Genomic DNA, 26,957 nt, shown 5'->3' with positions numbered 1-26,957 from the left:
CCACCAGGGAAGCCCCTTGTTCCGTTTTTTAAATGGGGGTATGTGTTTCAGCATATACCTATTAACATACAAGTCCACATGTCAGACTGATCACTTGTGGCTTTCAGATTATCTTATGATTCCCTTAGGGTCTCTGTCCTGGGGGAGAAGTGAGGCTGCTGTGAGTGGGAAGAGGTTGATTACTTCCCACTGAGCTGAGAGTGAAATTATAATCTGCTTTTAGATCCAGAAGTGAAAAAATCAGCCCAGAAGCTATCATCGTTCAAAACTGCCTTTTAAAATAAACATGTATGAAAATAATGTGATATCTCATGAAATTTGACTTGTAAAAATACCTCATCCTCTCATGACTGTTTTCAAGCTTGCATTTAGAATGTCATTTGCCTTTTCTGCTCTCACATTCCTTTGAGACTGGAGAATCAGTTACTCAACCTTTTTGGCCTTCCCACATGAAAGATGTACGGCAGATCTGACAAAACCTACAATTTGAAGTCTAAAAATGTATAGCTGTGTCCTCAATCCATCTGTCCCAATTTTCTCTGCGGATATCTAGGTTTAATTTTTGTCAGAAGGAGCTTCCTGGCTATTACTGTGGAATATACTACTTTCTCCCTTGGGCCATCCAGACCGCCAGCTTGTCTCCTTCCCCAGCCCACTCACCACCATCCAGGCTCTGCACCCACCTCTGTAGTCCTCACAGGCCCCCTTTGCTGGGGGAGCCACTCTGATCTCTGTCCACCTGGCTGACCCCCTTGCCCTTTAAGAAGACTTAGCTCAAGCTAACACTCAGCCTTCTCACAGCTTAACTGACATGCTCCTGCTTAGAATCCTTACCTTTATCCTGACTTCACGTCTCCACAGGACGTGACAATTAACAGTTACTAGAAATAATGTATCTTAAGAAACTATATATATATATATATATATATATATATATATATATATGCATAAAGAAATTTCTGGAAGGGTATATACACCAACACGTTAATGACCATTAACTTTGGGTCATGGGTGCAAAAGGGCAACTTCTATTTATTTTTCTCTTCCTGCTAATCATTGATTCTTTCCCCCTCTCCATTGAACACGTACTGCTTGAGTGACGTTATATATTGCTTGATATGCTAATTAGATGAGCCTTTGCAGGGTAGGGCCAGGCCAGCAAAGGAACCCCGGGATCCTCCTGTCTTTAGTGCTTACTTCTCCTGGAAGGAAATCTCTATGACCTTTCCAGAAAGTCACAGTTTGGGAAATCAGGGTCCAGAGAACATGGTCCACCTGAATCAGTCTGGTTCTGGTCCGGGCTACACCCAGCTGGTGGGGTGGGACACCTGTAGCAACTGAAGCCCAAGAGGGTCCCCGTGTGAGTGGGTTCTCCCCCTGCCTGTCGTCTTTGCTGTACCCCGCTGTGTCCTTCTTAGCTGAGCAGTGTCACACCCGTTTCAAACTTGCTTCCTGTTATACTGAGAAAACAGAGGCCATTTGAATACAATGGTCTCCCCTTCTCCACACTTTTCTCATTTCTTCAAATGCCTGTGCTTCTCCCGGCTTCTCCTCGGCTGCTCTTTGCTGCAGAGAAACCTTGTCTGACTCTATTCGGCATCACCTCCTGACAATTTTAAGCTCTCCCAGGCCACGGGCACTTTTCCCTTTGTCCCAGTACATTTACAGTTCTTCCCCATCTTTTTTTTTTTTTTTTTTTTGCAGTACGCGGGCCTCTCACTGTTGTGGCCTCTCCCGTTGCGGAGCACAGGCTCTGGACGCGCAGGCTCAGCGGCCATGGCTCACGGGCCCAGCCGCTCCGCGGCATGTGGGATCTTCCCGGACCGGGGCACGAACCCGCGTCCCCTGCATCGGCAGGCGGACTCTCAACCACTGTGCCACCAGGGAAGCCCCCCATCTTAAAGTCCTCTCTCAACTTAAGTCATCATTTTGCAACTTCTTGAAGGAGGTACGTCCACCAGCTGCCCACATGTCTCAGCCAGAGTCCCCTGCCTGCCTGTCACCTGCCTTCTGCACCTCCTGCCCTTGCTCCGCTTTCCTGAAACAGTCCCAGTGATGTGCTCGTCACCACACTTTCTGTCTCAAGCCTCCTCCTTGACTTTTCTGCGGCATTTGACACCAGGGGTCCCTTCTCTTTAAAGAACCTCCTGACTCTACCTCCAACGTATTCTTACTTTTCACTTCTCATGGAGAACGGACTGAGGGGAACAGAAGGAAAACGTTCCTTTCTTCCTTCTAGAAATTCACCCAGGTGGAAAGTTAAATAGGAGGGTCATCGTGCTGAATTTCTCCCTGCTGCCAGGCTGTCTGCATCTCCCTGGTTGGTTTCACCTCTTCCCCCTGCCCTCATAGATGGATGTAATTCAGATGCTCCAACAAACACACACACTGATTTTCCTAAAACCCATCCATCCTCCCGCCTTCACAGGGCTTCCTGCACAGGGGCAACTCCTGCATCTACATCATGTCTTGACCCCACCTGAGTTCATGCTGAACCTCCAGCTGATTGTCGGACATCTACCTGGATGTCCCACCATCAAGGTTCTGAAGCCAGTTCCTGTTGCTCAAGACGCTTGGAAGCCACCTCAACTCCTGGCCTCCTTCTCCTCCTCCAACACCCAGTCCACCAGGCTGGTCATCCTTTGCGATATCTCCTGCATCTTTTCCATGTTTTTCCATCCACCACTTCCACCCTAGGGTCCTCACCCGAGTACTTCCTCATTCCTTCAGAAATAAATACTGCACAGCTCCTGAGTTTCAAGTGTTGTTAGGAGTGCTGATCACAGTTAGATTGGGGTCCGGTCACTCTGGCTGCTGCCGGAAGAAGAGATTGTACGTGCAGGACAGGAGGTGGGGCATCGGCCAAGAGATTTTGTTCCCCTGAGATGACGAGACGTGCGTAGATTCCTGTAGCTCTCCTGAGATGCCACCCCCTCTGGGAAGCCTCCACCTTTTCCAATGCTTATAGAACCTCACACTCTTCTGAGTCTGCAGTGCTTCTCTTGGCCCTTCCCTTATACAACCCAATATGTCCTTTCCGTATGCAGTGGTTTTTGAGCTTTTTAGAGGGAACAATCCTTTGAAAACACAAAGAAAACCCATACACCTTCTTCCCAGGAGAATGCATCTCGCGTAATTCCATACAATTTCAGGGTGTGTATCCATAGGGTCCATGTTCCCTGGGTTAAGAGCTCCTGCCTCTACAGCCCAGAAGCCTCACGTCCTTATATCCCCTCTCTTACTGCACTTCAGTGGACACAGAAGATGCTCCATATGTATATTTCCATAATGAAATCCTTATTCCTGATAGCAGCCTCTGGAAACCCATGACACTCACTTTTCCATCTGTGTGAAGTAGTGCAACATTTGGTTTGAAATACTCTAAAATTATGTAAGAACGTGGTTGGCTCCACGGTTCAATGTGGAGCACCTCCTTGGGCCAAGGGGCACTGTGGTCAGAACAGCTGGGTGGCACTGCAGACAAACAATAGCTTTTCAAGCTAATCGTGCTGCATACGGATAGGTCCAAGGATCTTTCCAGAAGAAGTGAGCACCAAGTCAAGTCATTTTATGGCTGGAGGAAACTTACAGAAGACTCCTTAGCATTCGCGTGAGCACGTGTTATGGGCAGGACAAAACCACTGAAGGTAGTTCCAAATGGTTGAACATATGGAATATTGAAAAACAAGAAAGAGAAAAGAACTGTAGGGATGGATTACAGAGTGCTCTTTTGCTGTATTTTTGTTTCTAAAGCCAACACGAGGCCCAGAGTGAGGCAAATAAAATTATGTTGGTGTTGAAAGCATATTTGCAGAGATTGCTGTTGGTCTGCAGAAAATGTCCTTCTGGCACCAGCATCTCTGCCATCAAAGCCCTTGTTTAAGGGGATCTCCTTATCTGCAATCCTCAATACTTTCAGAGATGGATTTAAAACAAAAGATTTAAAAGAAAGACATTTTTTTTCTTACTGTTGAATTTTGAGAATTCTTTATATATTCTAGATACAAATTATTTGTCAGATGTATAATTTGAAAATACTTTCTCCTAGTCTATAGCTTGTCTTTTCAGCCTCTTTACAGGGTCTTCTCTCTGTCCATCTTCTCTCTGAAGAAGTCTCTGACAGGCCCCCCAAGGGATCACTCATTGCCTGCTGCAGCCTTTCCGGGTTCTACACACTGCATACCTATCCTGGCCTCCTGTCATCCATGCTCTGAAGTTGTCCTCTGGTTCTGTGGCTTGGAGATTGCCTGGAATACTGCCCCTGCCCAGCCTTCTGATCCACTCACCCTCCAGGCCCCTCCCAACAGCTCCTCCCTGGATATTTATGCTCCTTTGCAAATGCATCCCAGTTCAGCTCCCCCTGTACCCAGTTCAGCTCCCCCCTCTGTCCGGTGCCACGTCTCTCCCTCCCTCCCTTGCACGTGATGTTCCCAAAAAACCACCTGCACGTTCTCCATCTCAGTGTTTCCAGGGAACCCACAGACCACCTATTGCCCTACTCATCTGCCTGCACCCCTAAAATTCTAACTTGTTCCAGAAAAAAAAAACCAAAACCAAAAAGACAGCTCACTTGATACAGTTAATTTTTAAAATCCTCCTCCACCTGGCAAGATAATTTTGAAGCAGTGCCTAAGAAAAGGGACAACTGGAAGAATTTCAATTTTATTCTAAGCATCTCTTCCTCTAAATATGCATGAGTGAGTTTGACACTTGCAAATTAAAATTCACTGTTAGTGAAGCTTGTTCCATAAAAATCTGAAACTATCTGCTACACAATCTGGTCTTTGTTGAGTGATAGTGTTTTATTAACTAGCTATTAAATAGTCACTTAATGATGAATCGTTTTGGACAAAAAAGCAAAGTTTGAGTACATCAGCATTTATGAAGTAGTTGCAAATGATGGGGAAAATCCTTCAGAATTACTTAGAAATGAATTTATATGAAAAGTACAGGTCTACACAGGGACAATGTGATTATTAAAATGTGAAATTTTAATCTCTATGAAAACTTGATACAATTAAATGATGTTGGTATGTTTCTTATAGATCAGATTACCTTTTCCATTGACTTTTAAAGTCTTATTCTAAAATCATTCCTAAAGAATCAGGAAGCATTCCTGAGACCAGCTATTCAAATCCTTGGGTGGAAATTAGTATTTTGACCTGTAGAAAAAGACGTCTATTATTCATCCTGGTTAGAGGGTAAGGCAGGAAACAGAGGAAACGAGTTTTGTTTCACTTGCAGATACTGACTCACCCCTAACTCTAACCCCTAACCACAACAGCAGAGCTGTATGGTTATTCTTTGAGTATTTTTATAACACTTGGTCATCTCTCAATTGCCAGCCCCATATATATAGTCAGAAAACTTGGGAAAGACCTCATATAAAAACATCTGAATATGTCAACTCATCTCCATAAAGGGAAAATAGACCCTTTTTAAAATACCACAAAGGTAACAAGGTTGAAAGCTTTGTAAGTCCATGCGACAGAGCAAATAGCTGGTCCCGTGGGTGGGCTTCCCTGGAGACACTGAGGTGGAGAACGTGCAGGTGGTCTGTTGGGAACATCACCCGTAAGGGAGGGAGGGAGAGACGTGGCACTGGACAGAGGGGGAGCTGAGCTGGACAGAGGGGGAGCTGAACTGGGTAGAGGGGGAGCTGAACTGGACAGAGGGGGAGCTGAACTGGGTAGAGGGGGAGCTGAACTGGACAGAGGGGGAGCTGAACTGGGTAGAGGGGGAGCTGAACTGGACAGAGGGGGAGCTGAGCTGGACAGAGGGGGAGCTGAACTGGGTAGAGGGGGAGCTGAACTGGGTAGAGGGGGAGCTGAACTGGACAGAGGGGGTGCTGAACTGGGTAGAGGGGGAGCTGAACTGGACAGAGGGGGCGCTGAACTGGACAGAGGGGGAGCTGAGCTGGACAGAGGGGTGAGCTGAACTGGGTAGAGGGGGAGCTGAGCTGGACAGAGGGGTGAGCTGAACTGGGTAGAAGGGGTGGTGAACTGGACAGAGGGGGAGCTGAGCTGGGTAGAGGGGGAGCTGAACTGGACAGAGGGGGTGCTGAACTGGGATGCAATGGCAAGAGAGTGGTAGCTGATCCCACAGGGAGCCCAGGAGCTAGGAGAACCCTTCAGAGTTGTCCTGAGAGGTGTGGGGCTGGGTCTTTGTACCCTGACGTGACTATCTTTCTTTTTTTTCCTAAGATGATGCTATTTCTTCATTTCATTTCATTTATTTGTTTGTTTATTTATTTATTCATTTATTTTTGGCTGCACTGTGCAGGCCTGTGGGATCTCAGTTCCCTGACCAGGGATTGAACCCATGCCCCCTGCAGTAGAAGCGCAGACTCTTAACCACTGGACCACCAGGGAAGGCCCTAATGCGACGGTCCTTGAAGGCCCGTGCCCCGTGGCGGCAGCTCACTTCACTTGAAGCACCCCCCTAGACCCTGAACAGTTCCTGGGGAGGGACTAAGTGTGAGGGGTCAGCACCGCATCCTGGGTAGCTGGGGATTGAACCCCTTGGTCCTGAAGGGGGCATCAGAGGGGCCCCGTTCAGCATCCACTACAGTGGAGTGGGCTGTTCTCAAAATGAGTGGGGAGGGGTCTCTCTTCTTTTGTCCGCACAGCAAAACAATGGAACACAGTTAGAGAGGGCAGGACAGCAGGGGCAGGTGCTTGATTTCCGCATATCACCATGCAGGCGTGACCACTGGAGAGCGACCCTCGCCTGCAATGTCGGCCTCAATCAAGCCAAAGGATTTTAAACAAGAGGCTGGCTTTTATCACTTGCATTTTTGTGGACTTTGGGTATGGACATTTTATATTCATCATCACCCCCTCTCCCTTGCTCACAATTTATGCCTCCTTGGCCCAGTCACTCCTTGACTACATAGCCTGTCCAATTTCTCTCTCACTGTGATGCATCCGAAAGTCCCAGATGCATCTACCAGACCCCAGTGAGTTGCTTCTCCCACAGAGAAATTTGCGAGTCTGAGCGTCAGTGGGAATCCTCCGAACATGAGGATCATGGCCACGCTACCCGAGCTAGAGCTGGGCCTCTGCTTCTGGACAGTCACAGAGGGACACAACCTTTCAGGATCCACTCTGATTCAGATCAGGGTTTTGGTCAGCTGTGAAGCAGTATCTGTCTGGGCCAGCCGCTACAGTGAACATATTCACGTTTTCAGATGATGCTAGCTTTCAGCCTGAATTCCATTTCACAAAGAAGGAGTTTATGCGGAGAGAACCACCACCCTGGCAGTGGTCTCTCCACATGTTTGAGGGTGAAAACCCCTCCGATCGCACCCAGGACAGCAACACCCCCCTGCCCGCCCACCACCCAGCAACCCCATTGCACAGGGCATGCCCGGCCCACAGTGACTCTTGACTCTGCTTTCCTTTGGGTAGTAAGAAACAAGTCCTGTTAAAACAGGTCCAAGATGTCGACGTGAAGTGATAAATTGAAATGAACACGCTTTGGTGAAAGCAGACGCAATTATTTTGACTTTGTAGTGGTCACTTAGTTTGCCAAGAACTGTTCCTTATCTCTACCCTTCAGAAAAGATGTGTGGAATCATTTATCTTGAAGAATGAAAATTCAAAGCTATCCCATTTGTGAATAATGTAAAGTATCTGAGTTGTTGAAACCACTCCTTATCCTAATAGATATTTATAAGTCATAGAAAAGATGGCAACTGTTGACCAACATGAAAAAAAAAATGAAGATGTGGTACATATATACAATGGAATATTACTCAGCCATAAAAAGGAACAAAACTGGGTCATTTGTAGAGACGTGGATGGACCTAGAGGCTGTCATACAGAGTGAAGTAAGTCAGAAAGAGAAAAACAAGTATCGTATATTAACGCACAAATGTGGAATCTAGAAAAACGGTACAGATGAACTGGTTTGCAAGGCAGAAATAGAGACGCAGATGCAGAGGACAAATGTATGGACACCAAGGGGGGAAAGTGGTGGGGGGTGGTGGTGGTGGGATGAATTGGGAGACTGGGATTGACATAAATACACGAATATGTATAAAATAAATAACAAATAAGAAAAAAAAAGTGTCAGCTTTCATAAAAAGAAGAGGAAAAAAAAAAAAAGGAAAACAGCTGGTACATAGCATGGTTCCCAAGGAAACGAGTGACTACAGTCTCAACAAATTTGAGATTATTCCATGGATTCAAAGCAGAAAAGCAAAAAAGTCCCCAATTTCTAAAATTCCAAATACCTTACCTTATTTTTTCCCTTTGTTTCTTTCTTTTCCTTTCCTTTTTTGCCTTTTTTGGGTTTCTCTTCCTTTTTCTTCTTTTTGTTTTTTTCCTCCTCTTCTTGGCTTGCAATAATATCCTCAATAACCTGGTAAAAAACAAAATCATCGTGGCATTTGCATAGAGTTGGATGGAGATGAGGACTATTTTTCCTGTCTGGAAGGAAGTATCTGTGCCAGTGTCCCTCCTCTGCCCTGCTGTGGGCCCACAGACCGAGCCCTCCTAGCACCACTGGTCTCCCTCCTGCCATCTGCCTTTCGTTGGATTCATCAGTGCAGGCAGCAGTGGGATCTTGGAGGGCAGATAGAGAGGGAGGGTGGACATTTCTGAACCAATTCCCTGCGGGTTCAGAGCTGCTCTGGCTCCCAGGGGTTCCAGGAGAGGTCTCGGCTCCATCAGCATCTCAGACGCAGCCCAAGCGCCAGGCCCACGCACACCTCTTCCCAAAATCCTAGCCAAAAACTCCTGCTGTTTCCTGCTTGGACTCCATATATGATCATGCATCTCTCCTCAGAGTTGGTGTCTTTTACCTGTGATTTAATTTGTATTTCCTACAAAAATCCATTTGTCCTCCTAAAATTTAAAATATTGGTTAAAAAATAGCTGGTTCACATAGGATTAGCGTCACTGGAGAATTAGTGGAAGTCTGTAAAAACTATATAATTCCATTCAATACAGTAGGTATTTACTGAGCTCTCTCCCACTGTGAATTCTGGGAGGTAGGATGGTGACCGTGATGGGACACATAGCCTGTTTGACCCTCGGGCTCTGCTCATCACTGGTCATGTGACTGAGACAAGCAGCATAACCCCTCTGAGCCTCAATTTGCTCAGCTTTAGAATGAAGTCAACACTTCCATCCACAGCACTAATGATCACCAGGCACGGCTCTAAGAGCTTCACAAAGACGAGCTCAGTTACTGCCGAGCACAGCCCACGGGTGGAAGTGGTTATCGACCTGTTTTATCGATGAGGGAAATGGGGCACAAAGCGTTCAGTCACATGGTCCACATGCACAGCTAGTAAGTAGCTTGAGCCGGGATTCAAACAGGTGCTAACCAGGATGACCTGCATCATGTAGAAAGTAAAGAGGCAAAAAAGATGCTGAACGACATCTCTAAATTTATCCTTCATTGTGAAACGCATCTAGTGAAACAAAAAAATGATACTTGACGGTTACGGTTTCAGGATACATACATACATAGTCAAAGTGTAAGAAATGTAAGGGAATGATAAACACCAAATTCAGTACAGTGGTTACTTCTGGAGAGCAAGGTATGCACTTAAAAAAAAGGGCTAATATCATTCACCCCTAGTGTGTTGTACTAAACCATCCTCCTGGGATCAAGCCTACTTTGATTATGCCTTACTGTGATTTACTAAAATGCTGAAGTTTATTTTCTAGTATTGTATTTTTTAATTTATAGCTAGGTTGTTTTTAGGAGCTTACTTCATACCTTTAAAAGTGTTCAAAACAGCTTTATCATGAACAAAGCAGACTATTCAGGCACCATCTGGACTTAAAAAAAAACAAACTATAGTCATGTGTCTAACTCCACACCATCCTGAGGCTCACCCATACCCTAGGCTCTAATGAAGATTTTTCAGGGGCGGGGGGCGCTCAGCGAGGGGGTACTGGGGAGTTGAGGTGACGTATATGTTGTGCACATTATCTGGTAATAAAAAGGGTGTCTTTAGATAGGATTAAAAGTCCCTTGTTATCAGAAGAGTAATGTTTTCCTTGGGGATCAGGCTCACCTCCACTCATAGAACCAAACTGTGGCTGCCAGGACTTTTATGCTCTGGTGCACTTAGGGAAAATGGACATGTTTTGGTTCTCGGAAGTTTGGAAACTTTCAGAAACTTGAATATATATATATACATATGCATCTGAAAAGAGGATAAAATCCTTATTTGTGAAGCATAAAATTCAGTGTATCGATTGCATCAACAGCATTGTTTGTCTCCTCTAGATCTTTACCCAGTTTATTTACTATTTTGAATAGATAAAACGTTTACAACATCCACACTTCAGAAGTTATGAAAGAGCATGTAATGAAATGTTTCCTCCCCGTTCGTAACTTATCTGACCATTCTCCTACCAATGGAAATTAAGGTTATTTCCAATCTTTTGCTATTACCCACAAAGCTGCCATGAATCAACGCATGCAAATGTCATTTTGCAAGTGCGCGAGCATACGTGCAGAATAATTCCCACGAGGAGAAATGCTGGATCACGTGCACATACATGTATAATACCATCAAACAGCCTCTACCGGGTTCTGCTGATTTACACTTCTGCCAGTGATGCGGGCAACTACGCATTTCCCCACATGCTCACCGACACGGCGCTTATGTTTGCCAGTTGAACGGGTGAAAAATGGCATGTTGTTGTATTTGTTTTGGGGTTTTTTTTTTTTAGGTGTCAATATGGAACTTATTTTGCTTGTGCTCTTCAACTATAGCAAAACCTCCCAAAATTATTAGTGCCTATTAAGTCAGCCATCATGTTTTTGGTAAACTAAGGGGGCTGAAGGTCAAATCTGGCCTGCTACCTGTTTTATTTTTCTTTTTGAAAATACATGTATAACTTTATTGAAGCATATTTTACATTTTTTACATTTACCCATTTCAAGTGTACAATTCAATCATTTTTTAGTAAATTTATCAAGTTGTGCAACCATCACCATAAATCAGTTTTAGCACATTTCCATCACCCCACTAAGATCCCCTCATGTCCATTAATTGTTAATCTGTCTTCCCTCTCCTGCCCTCCTCCCCAGGCTCTAATCAACTTTCTGCTTCCATAGATCTACTCTTTTTGGACATTTCATATAAACGGAATTGTATACTATGTGGTCTCTCATGTCTGGCTTCTTTCACTGTGCATCATGCTTTTGAGCTTCACCCAAGTTATACCATGTATAAATTGTCTGTTCCTTTTTTATTGCTGAATAATATTCCATTGCATGGATATACCACATTTCACCTACCCATTCACCAACTGATGGATATTTAGGTTGTTTCAAAATTTTGGCTATTATGAGTAATTCTCCTACAAATATTCACATACAATTTTTTTTTGCATGGACATATGTTTTCATTTCTCTTGGATAAAGTCCTAAGAGTGGAAGTGCTGAGTCATTTGGTAAATTTATATTTAACTTTTAAATAATTGACAAACTGGTTTTCCAAAGTGGCTGCACCACTTTACATCCCCACTGGCCATGTAAGGGGATTGCCTCTTCTCTACATCCTCAACATTTGTTATTGTCTTTTTTTTTTTTTAAATTACAGCCATCCTAGTGGTTGTGAAATGGTACCTTATTATAGTTTTAATTTTCATTTTCCTAATGACTAATGGTGTTGAGCATCCTTCCATGTGCCTATTAGCTATTCATATATATTCCTTTGTGAATTGTCTATTTGAGTCTTTTGCTCATTTTTTGGTTGGATTGTTTGTCTTATCATTGAGATGTAAGAGTTCTTTGTGCACTCTGGATACAAATCCTTTATCAAGTATAAGTTTTCAAATATCTTCTTCCAGTCTGTTCTTGTATTTGCATTTTCTTAATGGCATCTTTTGAAGCCCCAAAGTTTTGAATTTTGATGAGGTTTAATCTATCAATTTTGTCTGTCAGTGTAGCTTTAATGTGCATTTCTCTTATACATGTGAGGTTGATTATCTTTTCATATGTTGAACATCTTTTATTATGTTTCAAATCCATTTAGATTTTCATTTCTGAGAACTGCTCATATCCTTTGGCTTTAAAAATATTGCGTTATTGAGTTTTTTCTTATAGAGCTGTAGGAGCTCTTTATATATTAGAAAAATGATCTCTTATCTGTGATACTCATTACAAACAATTCTTGCAGTGTGTCATCTGTCATTTGACTTTACTTGGGGTCGGTTTTGCCAGGAAGGTTAAAAAATTTTTTTAATGTAGTTTAATTTATGTCTTTTTCTTCTATGACTCCGGGGTTGTGCAACAGAGGTAAAAAGGTCTTTCCCACTCTGAGGTTATGACATATTTCTTTGTTGGCTGCTTCTAGTCCTTTTGTGTTTTTGTTTTGTTTGACATTTAAATCTTTGATCCATTTGGAATCATTCTGGGCTAAAGAATCAAGAGATAGAGATTAATTTTCTTCTTTTCCAGTTGACAACCTGGTTACTATAATACCATTCATTAAATGGTCTTTTTCTTTTCCTTCTACAAGAAAGATGAGATGCTTCTTTATTATATACTAAATTTCCATGTGTATTTGGATATATTTCTTGATTTTCTATTCTTTTTCATTTAGTCATTTGCCTGTATCAATGGGCTCTTTAAAACATGTTTTAATACCTGGCAGGGTTGGTTCCTCCTCATTACCCTTCGTTCTCAGAATTTTACTAGTTATTCCTGGTTATTTACTTTCTACCTAAAGTTTAGAATCACATTAGTCACCCTCTGCATGCCCTGACTCCCCACTCCAACAAAATGCTATTGGTATTTTTATTTGGATTGTACTACATGTATAGATGATGTTTGGGAGTGTTGAAGTATTTATAACATTGAGTATTCCTACCTAAGAACACAATATGCTTTTCCATCTGCTCATTTTCATTCTTCAGAATTTTTTTTTTTTTTTTTTTCCTGTACGCGGGCCTCTCACTGTTGTGGCCTCTCCCGTTGTGGAGCACAGGCTCCGGACATGCAGGCTCAGCGGCCATGGCTCACGGGCCCAGCCGCTCCGCGGCATATGGGATCCTCCCGGACCGGGGCACGAACCCGTGTCCCCTGCATCGGCAGGCGGACTCCCAACCACTGCGCCACCAGGGAAGCCCCTTCAGAATGTGTTAAGCTTTTCTTCCCGTAGAACACACAGTTATTATTAAATTTATTCCTGGATATTTTATCTTTGTGTCATTGTTGACATTGTAAATGGACTCTTTTATTATATTTGTTATGTAGCTGCTGTTTGAACATAGAAAAGCTTTCTCTTTCTGCATATTAATTTTGTAACTCCCCGTCTTACTTCTCATATTGTTTAAGGTGTTTTTCAGTTTATCTCTTTGCTTTTCTAAGTACAGAACATATCTGCAAAAAGTGACCATTTCCCCTCTTCCATTCCAATTCTCTATCTCTACATTCTTTCTCTTGTGTAATAGTGTTCAATAGATCCTGTGGGTCAATGGTGATAATGGCCATCCTTGTATTTTTCATGACACCAGTGGAAATGTTTCCTGTGAATTTCATTAAGCATGATATTAACTTTGGAACTAAGAAATATTTTGTCATGTTGAAGAAGTATCCATATATTCCATTTTTTGTTTTATTTTTTAATATCAAGAAAGGGAGCTGAATTTGTAAAATGCCCTTTCAGCATCCACAGTGATGAGCTTGTGGTTCTCCCTTTTGGAGCTCTTTATATGATGCAATGTATTCACAGAACATCCAAAACACAACAGTGCTTGCGTTCGGGAATAAACACCACTTGATTGTAGTGTTTCGCTAATATTTCACTTTGAATTTTTGCATTTATACTCATAAGGAAGATTGATCTAAGGTTCTATTTGTATTCCATCTTTTGGGGGCTTGGCATCAATGTGATTATGCTCACTTCAGAAAAAGTATTTGCACTGTTTTGTCTTTACAAATATAAATTTGACTGTTTACGTGTATGTTATAATGATTATGTTTGGTCTATCTCTTCTGCCTCCTCCCCTCCTCTTCCTCCTTCTCCTCTTCCTTTCTTCCTCTCCCTCCTCCTCCCTCTCCTCCCATTAGTAACAACTGCTAAGACTTTCTGAATGATTTCAGGGTGCCAAGCTCTGTTCTGAGTACATTACATGTATCATCTCATCTAATTATTGCATCGGCCCAGGGAGGCAGGTGTTTTTAGCATCTCCATCCGCAGACAAGAAAACTGAGATGCAGAGGGGAAGTCGCTTGCCTAAGGCTGCAGACCTAGTGGAACTCGGATTCTTCACCACAATGCTGTCCTGACTCTTCAATCATCTGCCTTTTAAAGTCATGCTGCTTTGTGGCTCCCTTTGTTTGATTTTAGTGTACGTATTAACCAGACGTCTTCAGTTTTCTTTTGCTTTCAGTTTGACTGGACGTTAACTCTACTTTTGAGAGTTTCTGATGGACAATTTAGACATTCCACCAACATTCTTAATTCTATAATTGTTACCTTTAAAAACTAACATGAAACATGTCTGGCTGCTTGTCATGGGCTTTCAAGACACAACTTGTGCTGGATGATTTAGCTGGAGGGACAAGACCTAAACATGTAAAAAAGTGAAATAACATCACATCAAAATGACAGTCACTCAAGGGAGGGCTCGAACTGCCAACAAGAGGATGGTTATTAAGTGGTCACACAGTTCAGGGGAGAAGGACAGGAGGATGGAGAGAAGGCTTTGGGAGCTAATGTTGGCTTTTGACAGGGAGTGGGAGAAGAGCTCCTCCCCTTGATCCTGAGGGCTCAGGCGGGGAAGCAGAGGAATCCAGGGATGCTGACTGTGGGGTCAGCAGTGCTGACAAAACCTCATCTACAGCATGGTTTTTACTGCTGCTTAGTTAGTGTTTCACATTACTTAACTAATTCCCTAGTAACAAACATTAACCTGTTTCTTCTCTGTCAATGCTGTGAACAGTGCAGACAAGAACAGCTGTTTCAATCACCTATGGCAAGTATCAGCAAACCACATCACATGGGCCAAATCTGGCTTGCTGCCCATGTTTGTAAATAAAGCTTTATTGGAACACATCCATGCCCATTCATTTACATATTGTCTGTGCTTTCATGTTATAATAGCAGAGTTGAGTAGTTGCAGCAGAGACTGTATGTTCAACAAATATTTACTATTTTGCTGCTAATGGAAAAAGTCTGTTGTTGCCCATCTATGGCAACTTGTTTTTATTTTTTCCTTAGTATAAATTCCTTGAAGAGCATTTATGGGTTAAAGGGTATACACAGTAAATATTTTGATATTTACTTGGCCCATGGTCCTCAAAAAATGTCATGCTAATTTATGTATCCAGCCACAATGTGCGAGAGTGACTTTTTTCCACACGCTCACCAACTCCAATTATTATCACAAGTTAAAAATTTTAGCAATCCTATAGGTGAAAAGAGATACAGTAACATTATATTTAAATTTCTTTCCTACTGAGTTAAAATTGTTTTTAATTACTTTAATATTTTTTGCCTTTTCTACTGAGGTGTTCAGATTTTTCTTATTACTTTCTAAGAACTCTACATACGAAAGATACCTAACGTCAGCTACGTTGCTAATACTTTCTCTATTTTATCATATGATTTTAATTTATGATATTTTTTGCTATTTAAGTTTCATTTAGCCAGAGATATCAGCTTATTCTCTTTATGATTTCTGCCTATGGTGATATACTTATAAAATTACTCCTCATTATTATTAAATATCAAACAATTTCTACTGGTAATTTGTGGTTTAATATTTTACATGTAAATACTTAATGCATCTGAAATTTATTTTGTATATTAAGGGAGGTAAAGATCAACTAATTTTCTCAAATGGAGAGCCAGTTGTCCCAATATTATTTATTGCATAGTTCATCCTTCTCCACTTAGGTCATGATTATATTTCTGAATTCCAACTAGTACCTGAATCAATTTCTGAGCACACTATCCTGAAGTCAGATTATCTGGGTTTGAATCTCATCTCTCCAACTTATTAACTGTGAATCTGGCCAAATGGCTTGATCTTTGTGGGTTGGGAAGATTGAATGAGTTAATTTACATAATGTTCTTTGCATAGGACCCGGCACAGAATATTTGTCCAATAAATGCTGCACATGACATACTATTTTTGTTATTGCTATTATCTGTCTATTCCTTTCCCAGTATGGTGATGGCTCAATTACTTTATAATTTGATTTGTACCAAGTAGGGCAAGTTCCCTTGATTACAGTTCTTTTTTTTTTTTTGCGGTATGCGGGCCTCTCACTGTTGTGGCCTCCCCCGTTGCGGAGCACAGGCTCCGGACGCGCAGGCTCAGTGGCCATGGCTCACGGGCCCAGCCGCTCCGCGGCATATGGGATCCTCCCAGACCGGGGCACGAACCCGTATCCCCTGCATCGGCAGGCGGACTCTCAACCACTTGCGCCACCAGGGAGGCCCTACAGTTCTTTTTCATAAACTTTTTGGATATTGTCACGCATTCATTCTTCTCTATAAACTTGAGAATAATTTTGTAAATAAAAAATTGTTTTGATTTTATTGGAATTGCACTAACTACATAAACAATGGAAAGATAATGTGTATTTGTATTTTATTGAATCTTTCTATCCATAGAAACAAACCATCAGTCTATTTATTCATGTCTTCTTTCATTTTCTTCAGTGAATTTTGTCTGTATAATTCTGTACAATTCTGCATAATATGTCAATATAATTTTTTGATAAGTTTGTGTTTTCTAGGAATATAATCACATAATCTGAAAATAATAAAATCGTCACTTTTTAAATATCTGTAACTTCTTTTCTTTTTCTTATGTTATTGTATTTGTTAGAACTTCCAGAGAGTATTAACTAATAGTGCTGATAGCAATTATTCTTTTCTTGAGTTTCATTTTTAATGGTCATGCTTCTAAACGTTTCACTGTTGAGTAATGCAAATCTTCTCTTGGTTTCTATGATAAATACTCTGAGGTTAAGAAGAGTTTTCCTATTTCTGGTTTATTAAGGCATTTCTAAAAGCAGCTTTGGATGTCAATCATCAAATGCCACTAGAGTATCTACAGAGATGGTCCAAGGGTGTTTCTCTTGAAGAACATTAATAGGGCAAAGAGCTGAGTCTTGACAGACAAGCAGGAGCTAAGCAGAGGAAGACGGGCAGAAGGCATCCTGGAGTGAGGGGAGAGCATGAGATGCAGGAAGACACTAAAGGTGCAGCAGCATGAGCGGCAAGGAGGACGGGCAAGTGGACCGCTGGAGTTGATGGTGTGAAGATGGGGTGAGGGGGACAGGAAGTGATACTGGGAGGCAAGCAGGGACCAGAACATAAAGGGTTCCTGAAATCGAGCTGCTCATCACTGACTAAGAAGATGAGACTCATGTGTTGTCACATCGCTTACAAAGACAGGAGAAAGCATGGATTCATCGAAAACATTTTGAAAGTACATTAACTGATAAACAACAAAAGTACTTCCAGGTAAACATCTGTAGGGAAATAACCAAGACCTAATAACACTGCAAAAGTCATTATCTCTAAAGTTTAAAGAAATGCGATTATGATATATTTACAGTTTATTTCTCACGCATACTTGTACCTGTTGTCGTGTCTTGCTGGAAAAAATAATAGCTGAACCTCCTTCTTCTTCTGTAGGGTAGTCGGGAAATGTGCCCGTTAAGTTCCTGAGGAGGAAAAAAGGCAGAATGAACATCCATGAGCACAGCCCTCTCTGCTGCATTCCCCACTAGCTGGCTCTGGTCAAGTTCACTGAAATGAGTGATAGTTATTAGGAGAGGGGCTCCCTGCCAGTTGCTGGCCGGACTTCCAGTCTCTAAGAAGCAGAAGGACCTGGTGACATTCAGGAACAGGTTTCCTTCCTCAAGGCAGTTATGACTGTGAGACAGACACACCTCTCTTTGAAGCAGATTGTAATTTTCTGCCTTTTTTAAATTATTGAGATACTCTGTGCTTGCATTAAAAATGAAAAGACAGGGGGCTTCCCTGGTGGCGCAGTGGTTGAGAGTCCGCCTGCTGATGCAGGGGACACGGGTTCATGCCCCGGTCCGGGAAGATCCCACATGCTGCGGCCCGTGAGCCATGGCCGCTGAGCCTGGGCATCCGGAGCCTGCGCTTCGCAATGGGAGAGGCCACAACAGTGAGAGGCCCGCGTACCGCAAAAAAAAAAAAAAAAAAAAAAAAAAAAGACAGAAGCACAAACTATTTCTTCCTGTTTGAAATTTAGGATAAACACAGGATTTTAACATAAAACAGAAGCATGGCATTGTTCGAATTACAGATTTAGGACTAGTGCATGAAATACGCATGCATGCTTTAGATTTTAGCGAGTCTAAGGCTCCATATGTTGAGTTCCGAATAGTAATTTTTTTTCTGTAACCATATAGTTTCTATGTTTTAAAATGCAGATTTTGAAATTTAATGTTGAGGGATTTCAGAAGGGAAAAGAAGTTAATTTTTCCAAGAGAAACTGACTTGGATACGAGTGTTATATTTATTCCATATATAGAAAGAAAAAACGACCAAGTTAGTTCCATTAATCCACAGAAGAACAGAATCTGAGTGTTAGAGGAGATGCCCATGCTCCAGATGACTCTGTAACAGCGATTCTCAAACTTCTGGCCTTAGTTGCTCTTGACACCCTTGATAATTTTTGATGATCACATTTTGTTTATGTGAGTTCTAGCTATTGATATTTACTGTATTAAATATTAAACCTGACACATTTCTAAAATATGCATTTTTCATTAAAAAATAACAATAATAAGCCCGTTATGTGTTCACATAAACAACATTTTTAATGAAGAATGTATTTCCCAGAACAAAAAAAAATTAGTGAGAACAGTGTTACTGTTCTGGCTTAATGGAAGTTAGCAGGATGCTTATATCTGTTTCTGTATTCAATCTGTTACAGTATGTTGTTTTGGTTGAAGTATAGAAAGAAAATCTGGCCTCACACGGCTGTGTAATTGGAAAAGAGAGGAGAGTTTTAATAGCCTTTTAGATAGCTGTGAATATTCTGCTTTGATTCTACACCACAACTCGACAAGTGGTAGCTTCCTAAAGGCTGGTGGTGATGTAGAATCTGAAAGCATATCAAGAACTTTCCCTTCCCTGTCACATCAAAATCCATGTGCCTTGTGCACTGAATAGATCTTTCACCCCACAATGACTTTGTAACATGACTTTGTAACATCTTGGTCATTTCAAAACTAATGATTCATTGACTTATGTGGATCTTCCTAATGCTTACACATTTCACCGTACCAAAAATCATGTTCATTCATTAATAACGCCATCAATCTCATACCCCAAAGCTAAGTAATGAGAAGCTCTCAGACTCACAGAGGTGACTAGAAGACTTCCAAAATTGTAATTTTCACTAGAAAGCTTGAATTTTATTATTAGCAACAAATGCCCTCAGTTGTTTTCCTTCAGGCTCACTTGGTTCATTTTTGAGAAAATGTTGCCCCAAACCTGAGTCTGAATAGCCAGAGCGTCAGTCATTTTCTCAAGGAAAAATGAGGTTCCAGAAAAAGTGTCTGGCTCAGTCTGAAGCTGGACAGGTGGCAGGTGCCCATTCTGAGCGGCCCTCATACTTTGGGGTGCAGCAGAAGGCAGCCACCTCACCTCCAGGTTCCTCACATACAATTTTGAAAAGCATCAATCGTCAGAGTAAGATTTGACAGTTTTATATTTTTCATAGTACTTTTTGCAAATATACTATCAAATATATTTATTTCTAATAGATAAATGAACATATTTAGTTTTTTAGTGACAGTTTAAATATTTAATCATAAGTTAAAATTGAATGTCTTATCCTTAAAGAATGTAAGAACTGTTGTCGGGCGCACATTTAAAAGATATCTTTTAAAATTTGTATGTAGAAAATGAAAGCCTAATCTGACAGCTCTTTATCTCACACACACACTTTCTCTGTTCTCACGACACCCCACGCCCCGCTCTGTGGCAAGGGGACCTCTGTTCCCACAGCTGCTGCACCCCTGCTTTGTGATGTCCAAGGCTGCCCGGGGTTTGCACTGAGACTCCGTCCCTTAGGGCATGCTGGGAGAAAACAGTTTTTGAATTCTGTTTCACGTTTCCTTGACTGCCGGCTTTTCACCACCACGTTCTCAGTTGTGCTCTGGGGCAGAGATGGGACACGGCCTTCCCTCTCCCGAATAACGATGCTCAGAAGCCAGACACAGTCAGCTCCTCTCTTGCTCAGCATAAGGAAGCTGCAAGGTGACGAGCGTGTTAGCACCTGGAACTCAGCACAGTGTGAAGCTGGAGAGCTCCGGGCACAGATGGCTTATACTTGGAAACAAGTGACCAGAAATACTATTTTGGCTCCCACGGTGTTTCAGGTGCAAATAGCCGGGGGGCTGACCGCATCGACCGCAGGTGACAGCCCGTGTGGGGACCTCTAGGGGAGCAGCCGAAGACCCCTAACGACATGGTGTCAGGAAAGATTCAAAGTGGAAACAGTGTCCGGTTTATGTTTGCTGGGACACCCTGGGTGTCTGTTCAGGCCCATCAAACCCGCCATGGAGCTCAGGGCTGACACATCGTGTGAACATGGATGTTATTCAAACAACTGGAATTGCAGAGTGATGGGGTCTCGGCCCAGAGGGGATCTTTCCCCTTCCCCCCCGCGCCCCCCAACCAGGGCTCTGCCCAAATGCAGCGGGGTGGAGGAGAGGGATGCCATCAGACAGGGACGATGGTCCAGCCCAGACCCTCCGGCTCCCCACCCTCATTAGTGGAAGGGATGCTGCTCCCATGACCCAAGCCAGCCTGGTGGTGTGTCTCAAGGCCCCCTACCATCTCACTCCTCTCATTTCCCCCGGGCCCTTTCTCTTTCTTGACTGGATGCTTCCCTGTGAATCTGAAACAAGCTCAGGCCTCTCTCATTTAGAAAACTATCCTCCTCCTTTTTGTTTTATTAAAACTTTTGAAATCAATTTTTAAACATTACACTCCATTTACAGTTATTACAAAATACTGGCTCTATTCCCCGTGTTGTACAGTATACCCTTGAGCCCATCTTACACCCAGTAGTTTGTACCTCCCACTCGCTGCCCCTCTATTCCCCCCCACTGGTAACCACCAGTTTGTGGTCTACGTCTGTGAACACTCATCCCCCAGCTTCTCATGCATCTCCCTGCTCACCTCCACACTCCAGCTTTTCAAGTCCTTCACATTCACTGGCTCCATTAAAATAGTTCCCACAAGGTGTTACGGACCAAACTGTGTCCCTCCCAAATCCACAGGTTGAAGTCCCACCCCCCGGGACCTCAGAATGTGACCGCCTGTGGCAATAGGGTCCTTGCGGATGGAATTAGTTAAGATGAGGTGATGCCCTAATCCAATATGACTGGTGTCCTTATAAACAAGGGAGATTAGGGCACAGACACAGACACACCAAGAGGGCAGATGATGTGAAGAGACTCAGGGAGAAGGGGGCACCTGCAGCTTCTCCCTTCATCCTCGGAAGGAACCGACCCTGCTGACCCCGTGATCTTGGGCTTCCATCTCCCCCACAAACTAAGTAAACAAGTTCACCAGTGAGTATGATGTGCTGGCTTCCCAGGGTGTTTTACCACATCCCTCTCTCTTGATCCATCAGATGACAAAGTCCTTTTTCCTGGAAGGTTCTCTTCCTCGGCTTCCAGCTCGGGATCCTCCTGGCTTCCTTCCATCTCTCACCTCCTCCTCTTCTGTCTATTTGGCACCCCTTCTCTACCTTACAGAGAAGGGACTCACAGGACGTGGCCTGGAAGCAGTGTGAGTTCTGGGCCCTCCCTTCCTCCTGAAATGATCTGTGACTGGCTTCCCTCTGAGTTCTCCTCCCCGCACCGACCACCTGCTCAGCCTTCTCTGCCAGAACCTTGCCTTCCCACCTGTAAATGCTGGGGGACGTCGGGCTCGGCCCTTGGGTTCTTCTCTTCCATGCTCACCCTTTAGGATCTCATGTAGCTTCTTGGCTTTGAACACCCCCTGCAGGCTTCACTGCCCCATCACCACGTCTCCTGCCTTCGTCCCTGCCCTGGACCACACACTCATACACTCGCCTGCCTGCCCAGTGTCTCCCTTCAGAAGCGCAGTGAGTATCTCAGACTTAAATGCCCCAACCTCCACCCTTGTGCTCACCTCCTCTCCCAAACTTCCTCCTCCTCTTGTCTTTCCCCATTTCAGAACATGGAAACTCATCTTCCAGTTGCTGCAAGGGCAAAAACCTAGAATCCTGGGCTCGTCTCCCACGTTCACACCTAAGTTCAATCCATCAGCAAACCCTGCTGGTTCTACCTTCCAATTCTATGCCTAGAATCTACCCACTTTTCTTACCCGCACTGATCAGAGCCATCCTTATCCTGTACTCGTGTTACTGGGATTAACTAGTCTCCTTGCTGTCCCTCCACGTAGCAGCCAGAGTGATGCTTTTAAAACATAAGTCACGTCGTGCCGTTTCTCTGCTCCAAGTTTGCCGAAACTCTCCCTCCAAATGAAACCAACGCCCACATAATTAGGTTAACCTGTGGCCCGCTTTCCTGGGGACAGGCCCAGTTATGTGTAATTAACAACAGCACCCCCATTCATTCTTACAAGTCTCCTGGTTTGGATGGCGATGGACCCGGTTCCTGCACTTACTATGGCCTCCCCGGTACTGCCCTGCCGCCCTCCTGCCTTCCCCCACCTTCTCAGCATTCCAGCTGCTCTCCATCCACCCCGATGCTCCCCTCCTCAGAGTGATGTTCACGTGCAGAGAGAAAACACCCCCCCCCACTCGCTTTAAGGTTTTGTTCAAATGTCAACATGTCACAGAGGCCTTCCCTGATTACCCTGCATAAAGTACATGTTTGACCAAATAAAATAGGTTCCCTCTTATCTCACAACCAAAGGTCTTGCTGAGGGATGTGCATTTGGGATGGAGAAGAGAGGGGATGTTAAGTTGTTTCTGGATGATTACCCCGGTTTCTCTCTGTAGTTTGGAAAGTACTTGCATAGACGCGGGAATTCTTTTCTACTTAAAGGAAATGTTAACACAAAATCCTCTGCAAAATCATTACATGGTAAAAGATCCTGATGTGGTACATGGTGATTATTTCAATCACAGCTTTCCCTCAATTATAGCTTGAATCTGAATTCCACAGACATTTGATGACCTTTGAACTTTCATCGTCTGGCTGATTTTCAAAGTTAACGTGCAGGCGTGTGCTAGTATCTTTCCCCCTGTGCCGTGCCCTCCCCCCACCCGCCACCAACTAATTTCCATTTGCCCTCCAATTGCTGCAATAGGCAAGGCCAAAGCAGGTTCTTCAAATGGGCATCCAAACCATCGGATGGATCAAGTGATGCAGAAAATGGATCTCATCACATGGCTGCATGAAAAATCACCTGAACTATATACATTTCACCCACATCTACAGAACAGGAGAAACAAGAAAGGTGAAAACCACCCAAGAACACAAAGTTTGAGAAAGGGATCTGGAACTTGACAAGACAGGATTTACCAGATATTTCTGCACTCCTATTCCCCATTTAGTCACCACCAGGCACATGCTGGCACGTCTCATGGGGATTACATTTTTTTCTAAAAGCAAGAATTCAACTTTTTGGAACAATATTTAATTAGTATTAAGTATAATTTCCAAAAGATAAACTTCCAGGTATTCATTAAATCCATTGCCTAAAAAGTATTTAGGAAGAGTTCTCCTGGGTTCCCTTACCCTGCTGCTCTCCACCCGGGCACCCCTTCCCATTAAAGTCTTTTGCTTTGTCAGTTAAAAAATAAAATAAAGTAAAATAAAAAAGCAAAATAATAAGTATTTAGGAAAATTGGAATAGGAATGCTGAATATGAAATATATTATTTATCAAACTTTAGATTTATCAACAAACTAGAGATTGTTGAATATTTTTCAAAAACAAGTGACACCTCCCTACCACTACATTTGGATCTCCCCTGGAAACTTACAAAAGAAAGACGCTGAGAAGCCACCAAGCCCCCCTCCCCACCAGAGAATTAGCCCTCTAAGTGATGGCACGTGGCAGTTGCTCCAGGGTTGGAAAGCTCTAGTAATCTGACATTTCTTCCAGCTTCTTTTTTTTTTTTTTTTTTTTTTTTTTTTGGCGGTACGCGGGCCTCTCACTGTTGTGGCCTCTCCCGTTGCAGAGCACAGGCTCCGGACGCACAGGCTCAGCGGCCATGGCTCATGGGCCCAGCCGCTCCACGGCATGTGGGATCCTCCCGGACCGGGGCACAAACCCGTGTCCCTTGCATCGGCAGGCGGACTCTCAACCACTGTGCCACCAGGGAAGCCCCTAGCTTCTTCTCTTGATACCAGTCTTAGTTACTGACTCAGAAAGCATCCCATCCACGTTTTCTGATCAAAGTTATCTAGGATAACGGCCTCCAAGTCCTCGGCTCTTAAGTGGGACCTGCACTGTCTCTCCCCTAGAGGAGCTTCCAGGCAGGGTTCACGTGTGTAAAGCAATGACTCTGAACCCCCAGCCATCCCATCGTCTGATCCCAAACTGTCCCCACTTAATTTCCTCCCCAAACCCCCATCCAAACCCTTGGTCCAAACCCCCATCCAAACCCTTGGTCCATGACTGGGCTTTCAATCTGTCTTTGGTCCTGTAGATATGATATGCGTCCTGCACATCTTGTAGCCTAAGTGAAGAACTCCTGCCTGAGGCACTGTGGAAGCCCGTCTCCACTCTGTCTGGGGCCAGGGGAAAACAGACCTGCCCCCTCCCTAATCTCACACAGGGAGGTGGGAAGTAGCCCCCATTTTATCTTGTACAAGTAGCGTTTGTCCGGCATCTGCGTGACTCAGGCAATGCTGTTGCCATTTCCTTTTTGTGCCTGAGAAATGGCTTCACGGTCTGGAGGCAGGCGCCTGGGCTCTGCGGCGGAGTACTCGAGACACCGAGGTGCCAGCCTGGCCCGTCCAAGCGTCAAAACTCGCATCAGTTCAGGTGACCTTAGTTCACACCTCACAGGCATCTCCTAACAGCAGCAACTTGTTCTTGAAAGTCAGGACGCTCTGGGCAGGATGCTGATGGCTCATCATTTTAAACGGGAAGAATTAAAATTCGGTATAACTACAACCCCCCGTCCCAGCCAATTATTCTGGGGCCGGGGGTGGGGAGGGGGCGCCCATGATGGAAGTACACAGAGAAAAACCCTGGTAGCTTCCGGAAAGAACAGAATTCAAACACAAACCCACCAGGCAGCTCTGAGTGCCCCCTGCAGTCTGTTTCACCTATCACACCAACGCATTGGCTTTCCTCTTCCTCAGATGCCTTTATGGGTTTTGGGTGTAAAATGGAAGCCCAATTTGAATTTGCATTTCTTTAGCTGCTACTGAGGTTGGCACTTTGCTACCTGCTATGTGCATGTGCATTTGTGTAACTGTCTCCTTACCTCTTGGACCCACTTATTTAGCAGAAATGATCATCGACTGTGTGTTTGTTGCATGCAGGTTTACAAAGCCTTTTCACACACGCCTTTCACAAATTGTTTCTCATTTCATCCTTACAGAAATTCTGTAAGATAAGCACTTTTGTCTATTTTGCAAAGGAGGAAGTTGGAAAATCCGAGAGTTTTAAGTGACTTTTCCAAAGGCAAATTGTTCCTTACAGAAGTGCCTCAATTCTAACCTTGGGATTCTGCCTAGAAGCCCACGATGGGGCTTCCCTGGTGGCGCAGTGGTTGAGAGTCCGCCTGCCGATGCAGGGGACACAGGTTTGTGCCCCAGTCCGGGAGGATCCCACATGCCGCGGAGCGGCTGGGCCCGTGAGCCATGGCCGCTGAGCTTGTGCGTCCGGAGCCTGTGCTCCACAGCGGGAGAGGCCGCAACGGTGAGAGGCCCGCGTACCGCAAAAAAAAAGAAGCCCAGGATGTCTCTACTAATCAAAGTCACTTACTGGCTTTGCATAAACCCTTAGACAATGGATTCCTTAATTCTTTAGCTATCAAGTTTGTGTTATATACCTTTCACATGTACACAACTTTTAACCCAACAATTCCACTATTGGGAATCCTTACTGAAGTAAAAGCAGAGATATTTTGTGATGCACAATGTGTACTAGCAAAAGCTGTAAAAAATAAAAACTGTAATAAGAAACTGCAAATAATCACCCAATGGGGAATGCTTATGTAATTATGGTAAAGCCCCACTGTGGAATCCAGCATCAGGACTAGACTTCACCTGTTCCTCTTTACCTTTTCACCACCAGCACTTAATAAATACTTAGGTGGATGAATAAATTCAATTCTCATAAAGACTAGTCTGCTCTATGTGGACAGAGGGGATGTTAAAGATAGAATATTAAGGGGATAGACTGGGCTGGGGAGTGGCCTGGGTTATCAAGAGAAAAGGGGACAGGAGAGCCTTGTGTGCCTGTGTTTATGTTTGCAGGTGCAGGAGGAACGCGTGCACTGTGCACCTGGATTAGCTCCGAGATGGGGCCTGGAGGGAGGAGACCGTTCATTTTTTTCTGTACATATTTCAGTATTGCTTTCCTTGCTATGACAGATAGAAATCATGTTTGTAATTAAATAAAATGGTAAGGTAAAATAATGTCCAATAGAAAATAAATTTTATTTTTGTTTGACTCCTTTTTTGTCTTATTTTAGGGTTGATTATTATAAAGACCTTGTAAGTTTTATAGCCAGCAGAAAACATTTTCGTTTCCATAGTTAGAAAATTGTGACCTTTCTCTAGGGAAGTTAAGTTCTCCATTCAGCTTTCGACTGCTTGTTGGCGTTAGCAATTAAGGCAATCTAGTTATTGCAAGTATATTTTTTCCATTCTTATTACTTTTTAAACTTAATTTATCATATGCTATTTATTTCCATTTATGTTTGTCAGTTCCTGGGCTCTCTACTTTGTTTCACTGATTTATGCTTGTGCTTTTATATTAGTGTAATGCATTTATATCAATACCTTATT

At 43.5% G+C, this 26,957-nt stretch overlaps 1 protein-coding gene across 1 annotated transcript in view; it reads right to left on the bottom strand.

Moving 5' to 3' along the window:
- The window catches only part of IQCA1 (IQ motif containing with AAA domain 1), a 177,991-nt gene that overhangs the window by 94,229 nt on the left and 56,805 nt on the right, over positions 1-26,957 (bottom strand). The window contains exons 7-8 of the mRNA XM_060105914.1: positions 17,577-17,661; positions 8,242-8,364 (exon numbers count right to left, since the gene is read on the bottom strand). Of these exons, the coding sequence (XP_059961897.1) occupies positions 8,242-8,364; positions 17,577-17,661 (208 nt within the window). The remainder of the gene's footprint in view (positions 1-8,241; positions 8,365-17,576; positions 17,662-26,957) is intronic.

This window comes from Mesoplodon densirostris, chromosome 8 (genome assembly GCF_025265405.1).
Source record: "Mesoplodon densirostris isolate mMesDen1 chromosome 8, mMesDen1 primary haplotype, whole genome shotgun sequence".
NCBI lineage: Eukaryota > Metazoa > Chordata > Mammalia > Artiodactyla > Ziphiidae > Mesoplodon > Mesoplodon densirostris.
Note: the sequence above shows the minus strand (reverse complement) of the source record. Positions and strands in the feature narration are given on the sequence as shown.